At 43.3% G+C, this 16,086-nt stretch overlaps 1 protein-coding gene across 6 annotated transcripts in view; it reads left to right on the top strand.

The window, feature by feature from the left end:
• Positions 1-16,086, top strand: part of ZFYVE26 (zinc finger FYVE-type containing 26) — a 70,100-nt gene that overhangs the window by 41,378 nt on the left and 12,636 nt on the right. For all 6 annotated transcript variants that reach the window (XM_063793604.1, XM_009427995.5, XM_016926249.4 and 3 more), the window contains 9 exons: positions 147-245; positions 3,065-3,228; positions 5,540-5,676; positions 6,723-6,754; positions 7,430-7,566; positions 8,823-9,043; positions 12,454-12,601; positions 12,861-13,070; positions 13,689-13,907. In XM_063793604.1, coding sequence (XP_063649674.1) covers positions 147-245; positions 3,065-3,228; positions 5,540-5,676; positions 6,723-6,754; positions 7,430-7,566; positions 8,823-9,043; positions 12,454-12,601; positions 12,861-13,070; positions 13,689-13,907 — 1,367 coding nt within the window. The remainder of the gene's footprint in view (positions 1-146; positions 246-3,064; positions 3,229-5,539; positions 5,677-6,722; positions 6,755-7,429; positions 7,567-8,822; positions 9,044-12,453; positions 12,602-12,860; positions 13,071-13,688; positions 13,908-16,086) is intronic.

The following is a 16,086-nucleotide window of genomic DNA, read 5'->3' as shown; positions in this document are numbered from 1 at the left end:
GGTACCTCCTCCATTCTCTTAATACCTAGTAGAGTCATGGAATGACAATCAGAGAAGCCAACAGAGCTTTGTTCTAAATGCCTAGGGTGGTGAATCAAGATACTTATGGTAGAAGCATATTTTGTCAGCATTTTCCCTCTCTACAGATTCTGTGATTCACCTCCAAGAAATTGTCCACCAGGCTGCAGATCCCGAGACCCTCCCTAGATCACCATCAGCAGAGTTCTCTCCTGCTGCTCCTCCTGGTAAGAACTGGCTCTGATTATTCACTAAAATTTTTCAGTTTAGTCTTGCCTTATTCTATCCTTCAGAATTTTTTTTTTTTTTTTGCTTCTTTTTTTCATTGCCAGTTACAACATTATTAATTGTTTATCTTGGTTCATTCCAGATTTATATATATCTCAAAAGATTCAACATACAGTCAACTATTGTTATTTGTGGCAGTATGTCTATAAAGTCTCCACACTGAACTAGCAAATCCAGAACTCTTGTTCCTAAGGGAAATGTGTACATGTATACACGTATCTCACATAGTTGGTAATCTTAAACCCTAAAAACAACTCTTCCTAGACGATTCTATTCTATTTCCTTTTTTCTACAAAGGAGATTCAGAAGTGTTAAGTGACTTGCCTGAGGCCACTCCCACTAACAGGTCCCAGAATTGGGATTCAAATCCCATTCAACTAGCCCCAGCACTGAGCTTCTGGCACTACCCCGCACTGTCCGCTACCATCCCCATCTTCTGGTCACTGTTTTTTTTTGAGACGGAGTCTTGCTCTGTCGCTCAGGGTGGAGTGCAGTGGCACGATCACGGCTCACTGCAACCTCCACCTCCTGGATTCAAGCAATTCTTCTGCCTACGCCTCCCGAGTAGCTGGGATTAAAGGCGTGTGCCACCACACCCAGCTAATTTTTGTGTTTTTAGTAGAGATGGGGTTTCACCATGTTGGCCAAACTGGTCTCGAACCGCAGGTGATCCACCTGCCTTGGCCTCCCAAAATGCTGGGATTATAGGCATGAGCCACCACACCCAGCCAGGTCACTGTTGTATAGAGGTTGAAACAACCTCAGTTGGGAATTTGAGTGTTGAGTATTGGGTGACTCAAAACTTTCATGACCGCATGTGTTTGCAAATGACCACAAAAGCAAGATGAATATTGTTTTTGAGGTTACAAATGTTAACAAACAAGCAACTTTACAAATATGCAATCTAGTATTAATGAGGCTTGACCGTACTTAGCCCTCAAGTTCATACTGTCACACACAAAGCACAAGCTCCTTGAAGCCCTCAGCCATGTCTTGGTCACCCTTTTCACCAGTCCCCTGGTCTCCAGCCCCCACACAATGGCCTACTCTCGAAAGAAGCTCAGCCAAGTGTTTTGTTTTGCCAAATGGTCAAAGGAGCAGGATTCTAAGGTCTCTGCTTCTGAGTGCTACTGAGAGTCACTATGTTTTACATCTCTCTTTTTCTGTGACCAGCCAGTGTTGCTCTGCTAAATGATAAGAAATCTCTTTACATACCATAAAGCAGACTGTGGCATTTTCTGGCCATACTTTGAGAATTAGCCATGCTTCATGGTAACCAGCCGAGCTGAGGGGAGGGCTCAGCCTTGCAAGTATATGAGCAGCTTCATGCATCTGTATAAATGGCAGCCTGAGCAGCTTTGATGTGTGTGTGTGTGTGTGTGTGTGTGTGTGTGTTTGTGTGTGTGTGTGTGTATGAGCCTTTTTTTTTTTTTGGAGACAGGATCTCACTCTGTTGCCCAGGCTAGAGTGCAGTGGTGCCATCAGAGCTCACTGCAGGTCAGTTCCTCCTGCCCCAGCTTCCCAAGTAGCTAGGACTACAGGCACACACCACCATTGCCTGGTTAATTATTTTATTTTTTGTAGAGACAGGATCTTGCTTTGTTGCCTAGGCTGGTCTCGAACTCTTGAACTCAAGTGATCCTCCCACCTTGGCCTCCCAAAGTGCTGGGATTACAGGCATAATCTGCACCCAGCCTATATGAGCTTTTTATTATGGAAAATTTGCAAATACCGGATATCACATCATTTCATTTATAAATATTTCAGTATAAATCTCTGAAAGGTAAGGACTTTCATAAAACAAAGCCATAATACCATTATCACATCTAGAAACAAATTCATAATAATTCCTTATTATTCTCAAATATCAAGTCAGTATTCAAATTTCTTCAGCTGTCTCATCAAGATTTTTTTATAGTTGTTTTTTCCAGACTCAAGATCTAAATAATGTCCATACATGGCATGGCATTTGGTGAAATATCTCTTAAATCTTTTTTTCTTTTTCTTTTTTAAGAGAGTCTCCCTCTGTCATCCAGGCCAGAGTGCAGTAGTATGATCATGGCTACTATAACCTTGAACTCCTGGGCTCAAGCAATCCTCCCACCTCAGCCTCCCTAGTAGCTGGGACTACATGCACACACCACCATGTCTGGCTAACTTCTGTATTTTTTTCTTTTGTATAGATGGAGTCTTGCTATCCATCTATGGAGACAGCCTAGTTGCCCAGGCTGGTTTTGAACTCCTGGCCTCAAGTGATTCTCCTGCCTCAGCCTCCCAAAGTGCTGGGATTACTGGCATGAGCCACTGCACCAGCCTCTTAAAGCGCCTTTAATCAATAGGTTCCCTGCCTCTTTTCTTGTTTATCCCCCCTACCTCTTTTTTATTTGTGGAGGAGACTAGTCATTTGTTCCCCGGAGCTTCCCACATGCTGGATTTTGCTGACTGCCTTCCTGTGGCAATCTGCGTCTTCATCCCCAGAATTTCCAGGACACTTGTAGTTAGGTCTAGAAGCTGGACTTGATTCAGGCTTAATATTTTTTAGTAAGTATACTTGATAGCAGGTGGTGTACACATCCATCAGGAGGCACACAATGTTCAGTTGTCTCTCTTTTATGACACAAACAGTCACTGATGATCATTAACTGGATCTATTCTTTCAATAACGGTTTGTAAAATGGTAAAATTCTATCATTCCCTCTTCATCTATAAGCTGGTATATTGATTACCTTTTACTCTGACCTCTGGCTCTGCCTCCCAGGTATCTCCAGTATACATTCCCCTAGTCTAAGGGAAAGGAGTTTCCCACCAACCCAGCCCTCACAGGAATTTGTGCCCCCAGCGACACCCCCTGCCAGGCACCAGTGGGTACCGGATGAGACTGAGAGTATCTGCATGGTCTGCTGCAGGGAGCACTTCACCATGGTAAGCAGCATCGGTCTCCACTGTCACCCTCAGGAGAAGGTAAAGGAGAATTCTAGTTCATGAGCCTGAGTTTACAGTCACCGCCTGTCCCCAAGAGAATATCGGTATTTTCAGAACTGCCAAATCTAAGACTTTGGGTTTATTTTTGACCTGACCAGAATGTATTTTCTGGATTCAGACAGGTAGTAGACACCCTCAAACAGCCATAAATTCTAAAATCTTTGCCATTGTCATGAGATAATAAAAAAGAGGCAGGAGGAGTCACCAGGTGTCAGTGGATCTTGTTTCCGGCTCCCATGTCTTTGACGGTAAGACTGGTGACCCAGCAGTGGTTATATGCACTGACTCAGGAGACAGAGGGCCTGGGTTCTAATCCTGGCTCTGCCTCTTAATGACAGTGTGACTATACACTATTTTGGTCTCATGTGCCTACTTGTAAACTAAGGATGATATATTCTTAGGCTCATGGAGCTGTTAGGATTAAATATGATAATATGTGTCACCATACTTAATGCAGTACCTGCCCAGTATGCCACATCAGCTCAATGCTGATGAAAACGATGGTGATGTAATTGCTCTGTGTCTGTTTCCTCCTCATGTGTAAAAGAGGTGTAATATTTCTATTAGAATGAAATGAAGCAGTACTTTAAAGTCACTTCGATGCCCATCCACTGTAGACTGGATAAAGAAAAGTGGTACATATACACCATGGAATACTATGCAGCCATAAAAAAGAACAAGATCGTGTCTTTTGCAGGAACATGGATAGAACCAGAGGTCATTATCCAAAGCAAACTAACACAGGAATGGAAAACCAAATACCACATGTTCTCAATTTTAAGTGAGAGCTAAATACTGAGAACACATGGACAGAAAAAGGGGAACAACAGACACAGAGTGTACTTGAGACAGAGGAGGGTGGAAGGAGGGAGAAGTTCAGGGAAGAAAAACTGCTAGGTACCATGCTTAGTACCCAGGTGACAAAATAATCTGTACACTAAACCCCTGAGTCACGAGTTTACCTATGTAACAAACTTGCACATGTGCCCCTGAACCTAAAATAAAAGTTGATTAAAAAAAAAAAAGATATTAGGAAAGCAAAGTCAGATATTTTCCTTATTTAAACTTACAGATCTTCAAGGAGGACAATTGGTTGTGGCTTGTTGAGACATATGACAAGCCACCAAAAGGAGTTTTGCATGACAAGCTGCTCTCTAGCTTTGAAACCACCATATAGAAGGTTTACTTACATATAGGGTAGATTATAGAAAGAGTTTCTAATCTTTAAATTCTAATAATGACAACAGTTGGCCTTTATTGACTGCCTACTGTATATGTTCCAGGCATGATACTAAGCGCTTTGCTTAAGTTATCTCTCTTAAATTTTACAATAACCTGATGAGCTTGGTAATATTATTACTATATTACACACATCAGAATATGGATGTATAGAGAAGGTATATAATTTGGAGAAGACTGATGAGAAATTCTGAATTGACTGATACAAATTAAGAATTTGTGTGTAAAATTAAATTGTACCTAAGTGTTTATGTTTTTAAAGTCTTTTTTTTTTTTTTTTTGAGACAGAGTCTTGCTCTGTCACCCATGCTAGAGTGCAGTAGTGTGATCTCTGCTCACTGCAACCTCTGCTTCCTGGATTCAAGCAATTCTTCTGCCTCAGCCTCCCAAGTAGCTGGGAGTACAGGCTCCCGCCACCACACCTGGCTAATTTTTGTATTTTTAGTAGAGATGGGGTTTTGCCATGTTGGCGAGGCTGGTTTCGAACTTCTGACCTCAGGTGATCCGCTCACCTCTGCCTCCCAAACTGCTGGGATTACAGGCGTGAACCACCGTGCCCAGCCTAAAAGTCTTGCTTCATGTTTATCATGTGTTACAAATGGCACCTGCTAAAATAACCTTGGGGAAAACAAATAAAGGCATTTTGAAAGGGATACTTTTTAATCATTGTCATCAATACCATGTAGAAATGTGATCTGCACTGGCTTAGAAAGTGACTTCTTCTCCACTACTTTTTCTTGTTTTTCCACATGTTGCGTCCATACACAAGTAGAACTTGTCAGGAGCTATTGCAAAGCTCCACGACTTGGCACTTTTGCCCATCAGCTGACAGATATTTTTAAATGTTCAATTTTTGAGGGCAAGGACTAGTGTGTCCTTTTCCAATAGAGACCCAAGCAGTTGGTGTTCTTAGAAAGTAAGCCACTGGTAGTTAATACCATGTATAAATGGATTGATGGCAATCTCCCCTTCTCTCCTCCCTCTTTCTTCTCCTCCTGATGGCATTCCTCAGTTTAACAGGCGTCATCATTGTCGCCGCTGTGGCCGGCTAGTGTGCAGCTCCTGCTCCACTAAGAAAATGGTGGTTGAAGGCTGCAGAGAGAACCCTGCTCGTGTGTGTGATCAGTGCTATAGTTACTGCAACAAAGAGTGAGTATCCTACAGCAGGGCTGTTGCTATTATTGACCGCTGCACCCTCCCCCAGGTCCCTACACTCCTAGGAGTCTCATTATGGAGAGCATTTCAAATCCAGAAATGTTTAACATTCACACTGAAATGCCATTAACTCTACACTGAAGTGTTTGTACACTGACTTTGGTCAGAGAAACCACTAAGAGAGAAAGTAGGGTGAGAGGAAGAGGTGTTCAAGGCTCTTACATGATGTTCTGAAATCGGGACGTTGATTCCTTAGCCCTTCCCCAGACAGAGGCCATTGAGCTTAGTTCACCAACTCACCTATTTTCCAGCCTCTCTTGCTTCAACTGGTCTCAGCTGGACTCAAATGGACATGTTCACACCTGCTGAATGGTTGGGCATCGCTTATATCAACTCTGATCTAGGTAGTCATTCTTGCTTGTAATCCGTAATTAGAAGAGCCTCCATACTTGCCTACACAGAGTTCACCTGGTAACAAATTTCAGAAACTGCTCATACCTCTGGCGAGACAGATCAAGACTTTGTTTGTTGGCTCAGTGTTGCTCAGTTGTTTCCACTACTTCTAGTAGCAAAGAAGCATGAACCTAAGACTCCTAGAGCATCTAGGAATATGGGCCAAAGCAACCATCCAAAACCAGTTACTTTGAATTCTGCATGTTTTATTTACAAACTTAAATAGATTTTCTATTCTCCTCCATAGCATTATTGTGTTTGTCCTGATGTGAACATTTTTGGTCATTATTTACCATAATGATTACTGATCGCATAGGAAGGAAGACACACCATACTTATTCTACAGTTTCCGTGACCCTAGCATACCACTGCCTCCCTCCCTCCTGGAGGAATTACCCACACACCATACTGCTGAGATTTGAAATGGGCAGTTAGTATTGATGGGGGACTCTTTCATTCAACAATTCTACCCTCAAAGAGCCCTCCATTGTACCAGGGAGACAATGTAAGTTGATGCTGTCTACGAAGCTCAAAACAAAGAAGTGACTCAGGCATTTATTTAATAATTTTTCTTTCTCTGTTTTCAGTGTACCAGAGGAGCCTTCAGAAAAACCAGAAGGTAAGGCCAAATCCCGTTCTCTGTGACTCTTCATTTGTGTACTTAAGTTGACTCTATCTTCAGCACATCAGCTGTGACTGATATACTTGTCCAACTTATGCACTCCATCCAACTTGTTTGCCAAAGCAAATTCTTGGCCTTTGTATCAGCCTGTTTCCTCTGAAGTTCATCATATTAACCTATTACACTGGCCTATTAGCTTCCAGCATTGAGAAGGCCAGCAACCAAATAATTTGGTTCTTAACTTTTAGTAGGTGATTTTATTTTAGTTTTTCTTAAGTTTCCCTTTACCATCCTACCTCCCCATGCTCCCTCCTTACCCCTAGGTAATCCCTGTTAACAGTTTGGCCTGTATCTGTCCACAACAGTTTAGTTTTTAGAGTGTCCAGTGGCTCAGCCATCTATTTGAGAAACACGCCCCTTTTAAGGTTTCTTGTGTGAAGCAAGAAGGTTACGTGACAAATACTGTAACACTCGCCTCAGGTCTACGCCTGGGGAAGACGGTTTGAGGTGCTTAGTGGGGTGTCCTAAAGCAAACAAAAGGAACCAAGGAGAGAGAAAGGGGCCCTGAAATAGCAGGCAAGTGTCTACCTGCAACTCATGCCAGCTCACTGGACTGGGTTAGACTGAACTGCCAGCCTGTGAATGACACATGAATGGCATTTCTCTTCTCAGCTCTAGACAGCTCCAAGAGTGAAAGCCCTCCATACTCGTTTGTGGTGAGAGTCCCCAAAGCAGATGAGGTGGAATGGATTTTGGATCTCAAAGAGGAGGAAAATGAGCTGGTGCGGAGTGAATTTTACTATGAGCAGGTAATAGCAATAAAATGCAATGGTCACTTAAGTTTCTTTATGATGTGTAGCAGTATGACGAGAAATACAGAGGTAGGTGAACACACCTGGCCTTTACTTGTTTATAGTGCAATAATATGGGAGCTAAACCAGTAAATCCATTAAGGCAGAAAATAATGAACATCTTGGGAATTGCAGAAGGGGAGACCAGGAAAGGCTTCGTGGAAGAGGTAGCATTTAAGATGAGCTTTGGAAGAATGGTAGGAGTGTGACAAGCAGAAAGCTGGGGGTCGTGAGGAGAGTGGGGATGGGGAAGGACAAAGAATACAAAATTAAAACATCTGAGCAAAGACACCGTGTCCAAAATTGCAGGGCATGATTGGAGAAGTGGAAGCTGTTTAATTTGAAGGGAACATAGAGTCAATAGGGTTAATAGAGAGCTCATAAAAGGTAGGCTTGAAAAGGATTATTTATATATAGGGCCTGGCATTCTGCAGTAAGGACTATCTACTTGATAGGTATCAAGGGCCTATGAAAGGTTTCCAAGTGTGCTTTAGGAATATTAATTTAGCAGCAGTGTGTCCATGGCTTAAAGCAGAAACTCCTCTAGGTGGTCAGACAAGTGAGCTGACCATTGTTGTCCAAGTCAGCAATAAGGACTTGCACTAGTGGACCAGAGAAAGGAGGGGACCCATGGACATTGTCAAGAAGTAGGTAACAAGGCTGGGCGCAGTGGTGCCCACCTGTAATCCCAGCACTTTGAGAGTCTGAGGTGGGTGAATCGCTTGAGCCCAGGAGTTTGAGACCAGCCTGGGCAACATGGTGAAATCCCCGTCTCTACAAAAAAAAATACAAAAATTAGCCCGGCATGGTGGCACAAAGCTGTGGTCCCCACTACTTGGGAGGCTGAGGTGGAAGGATTGCTTGAGCCTAGGAGGCAGAGGTTGCAGTGAGCCGAGATCGCACCAATGCACTCCAGCCTGGGCAACAGAGTGAGACCCTGTTTCAAAAAAATAAAGAAGTAGGTAAGAGGTGGACACAGTGCCCTTCTTCCCAGTAAAATGACATAACTTAAAAGCCAGAGTTTTGGCAGTGCTACTTAGAACATCTGAAATTTGTTTAGTTCCACTTCTGCTTTCTTGTGGAATCTGGTTCCTTCTTCCAGGGTCTTTCAGCCTTTTGAAAGGGGAAGGATAATTTCTGCCACCCAGCTGCCTTTGGAGAATGCTCTGGCCCCTGGACTCACCATGTGTTCTCCCTTCTTCCACCCCGGCCAGGCCCCCAGCGCCTCCTTGTGCATTGCCATCCTGAATCTGCACCGGGACAGCATTGCCTGTGGTCACCAGCTGATTGAGCACTGCTGCAGGCTCTCCAAGGGCCTCACCAACCCAGAGGTGGATGCCGGGCTGCTCACGGACATCATGAAGCAGCTGCTGTTCAGCGCCAAGATGATGTTCGTCAAAGCCGGCCAGAGCCAAGACTTGGCTCTTTGTGACAGGTAGAGGGCAATGGGTCTCTATTCTTTTACATAGGAGCAGTTTCTAGCCAGCTTCTTTTTCTGACCCCACTGTGATTTTTTTATCTCACCATCCTCTCTGACAAGACATGCTGAAAGATTTTTCATCTCTGTAATGTTGATGAAACGGTGTTGCCAGATCTCGTGTTCTTCCCCATCCTACCTGACACCCTGTGTCCTTTTCTTTTTCAGAGCAGACCCTCAAAGCAGAGTTTACTCTAGCTATACCAGTCAGAAAGAGAGTAAAGACTTTCATTAGTTGATTTGTCATTAAAGTCAATGTAGGGAAGCACCTTTAGTCTCTGTGGGACTTTCTGGCTTTTAAAGAAAATGTGTCCTCCTTGAATGTCCAGTGATTAGCCTTGAACAAAACTCTACTCCAATCCTGACCAAATTCAAACTGTGACTTCAGTGAATTCTGGATAATAGATTTTAAAAAGCACTCTGGGAATTGGTCTATTCCTGTGTCCCAGGTAGGAACTGGGGTCACAAAGTAGAAGTGTGTATGGAAAAGGTATGATTAGACCTCCCTCAGGTTCCTGTACAACCGGTTTTGACTCCATCCATTAACCTGACAGTGACTCCTAATTCCCTGCTTATCCACTCAGATGTGTGACTCAGATTGTGTGTTCCCAGCACTCAGTCCTAACCAGATTTGGGAGAAGGGAGCATAATTTTCTTTGCGGTATCATTGCCTCCCTCAGACATTTGCTTGGAATACTTGCCTACAGACTCAGCAGCCAGCATGGAGCCCAGCAAATCCCAGCTTCACGACTTCCTAGCTCTGTTAACCCCTCTAGGCCTCAGTCTCCTCGTCTATAAAATGGGGTGGTAATACTGATCTCATGGGGCTGTTACGAGGATAAAATGAGATCATCCATGTAAATGGTGGAGAACTAAGCCTGGTATATACTGTGTATTCCGAAAATGTTAGTAATTGTTATTATTTTTAGTAACAAAAACTAGAAGGTTGAGAAAAGCAGGAGGAGGTGAAACAAATTAGAAGGAAGTGAAAAGGAACTAATCTGATTCCTTTATATCAAGAGGTAATAGATTCTACATCATTTTTCAAGTTGATAAATGAAGAAACAGATATGTGTTAAATTTTTGAAATAACCATGAAAAGAATAAAAAATCTACCTAATTATGAGAAAAGGATAGGAGGAGGAAAAAAAAGGTGGAAAACAAAGGAAACATGAAAAAAGACTTAAGGCAAAAGTAAAAATATATTCAAATATATCTCAAGTATCAGTAATGTAAATGAAAAAAGGAAAAGATATTTAGATTGGGGGGAAAACAAACTTCACATCAAGTCCTGTATTTCCTTTAAAATGTAATACAGATGAAGGAAATATCCATTTTTAGGCTCAGGGCAGCAGAAAGTAAGGAAGTCCTCACTTTAATAGGATTCTCACCCACCCCAAGGTGTCTTGCGCGTCTTTGACAGTTTACAGCAATGGTTTCTATTTAAACAGCCTTTTCTCTGATCCTGCATTCAGACATGCCCACTCTAAGAATCTTTCCCTTTGCACCAGTTTCTTGATGGGAGTGGATTCATTGCTCACATGTGTCGCCATGCAAATCACTTACAAACTCTTGGATTTCAGAGTATTTTTCTAATGTTTTTAACTCATACCCCCTTCTGATAGACAAACAAATAAATAAATATAGGCTTAAAAACAAAACTCAGCTGGGTGCAGTGGCTCTTGTCTGTAATTCCAGCTACTCAGGAGGCTGAGGGAAGAGGATCCCGAGGCCAGGAGTTCGAGACCAGCCTGGGCAATGTAGTGAGACCCTGTCTCTAAAAACATAAAAATAAACTCACCACCTACTACAAATGTTTTCATTTCCCAAATATGCAAAAATATTATGAGTGCCGATGCTCTTATACACTATACTTTCCTCTCCCCCATCCCTACATTGTTAAGAATCACTGATGTACAGAATCCCTTTCTAGGTAATTGGTGGATAAGTCAGGATCCACAGAGGTTTTTGCTGCAGTTATGAGACGAGATTCAGGAACCTTGAGTGTAGGGTTGTCTCAGCAGCACTACACTCTGTAGTATAATCCAGCCCTCTGGGCTTTCTATCCTTATAAGGTTTTTACAAGCACCAGGTGAGATCACAGAAGGCAGCCCTACTAGGCTATAATGAGGGCCCATCCTTAACCCAGGGTGAGGATGTCAAGTCTAGAATAAGAGTGAAGGACCAGGATGCCTCCACCCAGCAGCATCTCCAGGGAATGGTAGCGATGTGGCCTGTGCACTGACCAGGAATACAGGCCATTGATACTGAATCTGTGCTCTCTCACTCATGAAGAAGGGTTCAAAAGGACCAAAAAGCAGATGGGTCACTTGTAAGCCCCCAACATACAGTGTAAAGGCCTTGCCTCAAATACTCCTGAGCATCCCCACTCCAAACATTAATATCTAACATTTATTGAGTGCCAGAAAAGTTCCAGATATTATCCTAAGCCCTTTTACTTGGGTTATTTCATTTTATCCTTAAAACTCCACTGTCACAGTCATGCATTGCTTAACAACAGTAATATGTTCTGAGAAATGCATTGTCAGGTGATTTCGTCATTGTGCAAACACCATAGAGTGCACTTGCACAAACCCAGAGGGTATAGCCTTCTACCCACCTAGGTTATGACCTATTGTTCCTAGGCTACAAACCTGTACAACATGTTACTGTACTGAATACTGTAGGCAATTGTAACACTATGGTATTTGTGTATCTAAATATAGAAAAAGTATAGTAAAAATATGATATTATGATCCTATGTGACCACCATTGTATATGCAGTTCATTGCTAACTGAAATGTCATTATGTGGCACATGACTGTATATCCATTTTACAGATGAGTAAACTAAGGCAGAGAAAGGTTAACTAACTTGCCCCAGGTCATAGAGCTACTAAGTAATAGAGCCGTAATTCAGTGTGACTCCAGAGCTTTCACTCATGACATCTATGCTATGCAACTCTCAATTCTCATGATCACTTTCACATTGAAAATGGAGTAGGCCTGTAATCCCAGCACTTTGGGAGGCCGAGGTGGGCGGATCACCTGACGTCAGGAGTTCGAGACCAGCCTGGCCAACATGGTGAAACCCTGTCTCTATTAAAAAAATACAAAAACTAGCTGGGCAAGGTGCCAGGCACCTGTAATCCCAGATACTGGAGAGGCTGAGACAGAAGAATCGTTTGAACACAGGAGGCGGTGGTTGCAGTGAGCCGAGATCGGACCACTGCACTCCAGCCTGGGTGACAGAACGAGACTCTGTTTCAAAACAAACAGAAAAAAGAAAATGGAATAGGAAACCTTTAAGCGGCTACTCTTAGTAAGACTCTAGGGAGCCTCATGGCCTTGCCCTTTTCCTCCTTGTAGCTACATCAGCAAGGTAGATGTGCTGAATATTTTAGTTGCTGCTGCCTATCGCCACGTGCCATCTTTGGATCAGATCTTGCAGCCAGCTGCAGTAACCAGGCTAAGGAACCAGCTTTTGGAAGCCGAGTACTACCAACTGGGCGTTGAGGTGAGACAAAGACAAAGACAAAGCTTACTTCTACCCCACTGTAGCAAGTTGCTTTTGCTTAGCCTTGCAAACAGGTGTTGCCGTCTCTCAGTTGTCCTGCCCATGGGGTAGAATCGGGGGCATGACTAGTTTGCCAGCAGAGAAGTAATGGCAGATAGTGGGAATGAGGTGGTTGGCAACTTGGGAATAGAATAGGTCTTTGGGACATTTAGGCCTGAATGTAGCTACCACTCACTAAAAGGGGCAATTTTTCTCCCAGGTTTCCACAAAGACTGGGCTTGATACCACCGGGGCGTGGCATGCTTGGGGCATGGCCTGCCTCAAAGCCGGGAACCTCACTGCTGCACGGGAGAAGTTCAGTCGCTGTCTGAAGCCCCCATTTGACCTCAATCAGCTGAATCATGGCTCAAGGCTGGTGCAGGATGTGGTTGAGTACCTAGAGTCCACAGTGAGGCCCCTTGTATCCTTGGTAAGAGCAAAGCAGGAAGAGTGCCTGGCTCAGGGAGGGAGGCCCAGGAATAGCAATGACCTGGGAAAAGAATCAGTGGAAATTCAGCTAACAGTGTCAGTCCTGGCTCAGCATCGACCAGGTTAAAAAATTTTTTTTTCCATCACATATAGTTAGATAAGTAACTATATATGGTTAGATAAGTAATAGATGTAATTTTTTTTAAAATAAGGAGACATTTTTAAAAAGATAAAAATGACATATGACATATAATCCCATACACAGACTGATTAGTGTTAAAATTCTGGTGAATTTTCTATGTTATGTTATTTAATGAAACTGGGGTTGTACCATATCATAATATGTAGAATTGTGTATCCTGCCTGTTCTGCCTTTGACACTGAAAAATTATGAACATTTTTCCACATTGTTAAATATTCTTTCTTTATTTGTTTTTTAATTTTTTTATTATACTTTAAGTTCTAGGGTACATGTGCACAACGTGCAGGTTTGTTACATATGTATACGTGTGCCATGTTGGTGTGCACATTGTTAAATATTCTTTGCAAGCAATATTTTCAGTGCCTGCTGAGAACTTTTTGAGTTTCATTTTTCTCTCTCGCTCTCCTGTGCTGTCAGCAAGATGATGATTACTTTGCCACCCTGAGGGAACTGGAAGCTACCCTTCGGACGCAGAGCCTTTCTCTGGCAGTGATTCCTGAAGGGAAAATCATGAACAACACCTACTACCAGGAATGCCTCTTCTACCTGCACAACTATAGCACCAACCTGGCCATCATCAGCTTCTACGTGAGGCACAGCTGCCTGCGGGAAGCTCTTCTGCACCTTCTCAACAAGGTGGGACATGGACACAGCTCAAAAAGGCAGTGCCTGCCTTACTCCTCTGGCTTGGACCACTCAGCCTTAAGTGGGACAATAACCCCCTGACACTTAACCCTGTGTTGAGCTATGGGGCCATCTCTAGCAGAGTCAAGTCAAAACAGGGGACTCTGCACAACTGTTATTCAGTGAGTGTGAAAAGTCTTAGCCTAGATCCCAAATCACTGCCCTCACCAGCAAAGGCATGTTTCATTCCTTCTGCCAAAACATGCAGCAGAATCGGATAGTGGTTAAGAGCATGGTCTCTGGAATGAGATGCTCAGTGTGAGTCTTGTGTGGCCTTGGGCATATTGCTTAGAGTCTGCTTCCACGCGCCTCCCTACCTGGCCTGGGATGGTGTCCAGCTTCTGACCCAGCTGCTGGTCCATTCAGAGTTGTTATTACAAGGGCCAGGAAGTACCCATGGCGCCAATCCTATAGTTGAACCCCAAATAGATGATGAAAGAAGAATATGCTCTCCTTTTTTTCTTCTCCCATCCTCTACCCCCCTCCCACTGGAAGCAAAGGCACCACTGAAGAACATTACATCTTTGGAGCTCTTAATAAGCAATCAGGACTTCGTTTTACCATGACCCATTTTTTTGTTTTTGTTTTTTCGAGATGGGGACTCACTATGTTGCCCAGGCTAGAATGCAGTGGCATGATCACAGCTCACTGCACCCTTGACCTCCTAGGCTCAAGAAATCCTCCAACCTCATCCTACTGAGTAGCTGGGACTACAGGCACATGCACTGCACCCAGCTACATTCCTTTTTTTATCTGAATGTTCCATAATAACTTGGAGAAATTGGCTGAGATGTACCAAATTTTGTAGGAAATTGAAGGAGCTCAAGGCAGACTTTAATTTCACTCTGCCACCCTAATTCAAAACAGCAGCCAATGCAAATGTACAGATAGACATATTTTCTAAGATTGATCCAAGTGAAATCAGCAGTTCACAAAGTTATTATGACTATACTCCTACAGGACAGTGAAGGGGGGTGTTTTTACCAGTGCTTGGCTACTGACTATTCTTAGCTACTAACCAGGTCTTAAGAATAATGTAGAAGTCATGTTACACGGAGTTGAGTTGCTAACTTTTTTCCTTTTCCTCAGTTTCCAGATGAGTTTAGCAGTAAAGATGCTTTTCCCAGGCACAAATTGGGAATGGAAATCACCTAGTTCCGTTCCCTCTGACAGCTGTAATCCAGAGAGCTAAGCTGCTTACTTCATTAGCTTGGTATAAGCTGACGACAGCAGTGCCCTTGCTTTATATTTGTCAGAGTTAGGAAATAAGCCTTCTTTTTTTCTGCTGTAATCATAGTTACCCTTGAACCGAAATATCTTACATTTATTCTCAAGCAGGTAGGGAGAGGAGAAAAGACATTGTGAAAATTACACCTGAATGCCTGGAGCATGGAAGACATTCTGTCCCTAGCCTTTTCCCTGTGTATTTTGTCCCTTTGCCCACTCTGCCCAAAGACTGAGCTTTCTAAAACATAAATAGATTCATGTTATTCCCCTCCCTAAAAAGCCTTCAGAGGATCTCCATGGCCACAGGAAGAACTTCAGATTCCTTAGCATGCTACAGAACTCACCAGGATCAGGCCTCCTTATTTCTCTAATTTATTTTCACCACAAATCCTATGTGTACCTTACATTCCAGACTCATTAAGTTACTTAAATTTTCCTGATTTACCATGCACTTTTTTTTTTTTTTTTTGAGCCAGAGTCTTGCTCTGTTGCCAGGCTGGAGTGTGGTGGCGAGATCTCAGCTCACTACAACCTCTGCTTCCCAGGTTCAAACGATTCTCCTGCCTCAGACTCCTGATTAGCTGGGATTACAGGCACATGCCACCACGCCCGGCTAATTTTTGTATTTTTAGTAGAGACGGGGTTTCACCATGTTGGCCAGGATGGTCTCGATCTCTTGACCTTGTGATCCGCCTGCCTGGGCTTCCAAAGTGCTGGGATTATAGGCGTGAGCCACCGCGCCTGGCCACCATGCACTGTCTTATTTCCACGAATCTTTATGTGCTATTTCTTCTACCTAGAGTGCCCTGCCTTTCTGTGTTTTCCTTTTTTTTTTTTTTTTTTCAGACAGAGTCTGGCTCTGTCTCCAGCCCAGGCTGGAGTGCGGTGGCACGATCTTGGCTCA

This window comes from Pan troglodytes, chromosome 15 (genome assembly GCF_028858775.2).
Source record: "Pan troglodytes isolate AG18354 chromosome 15, NHGRI_mPanTro3-v2.0_pri, whole genome shotgun sequence".
NCBI classification, from domain to species: domain Eukaryota; kingdom Metazoa; phylum Chordata; class Mammalia; order Primates; family Hominidae; genus Pan; species Pan troglodytes.
Note: the sequence above shows the minus strand (reverse complement) of the source record. Positions and strands in the feature narration are given on the sequence as shown.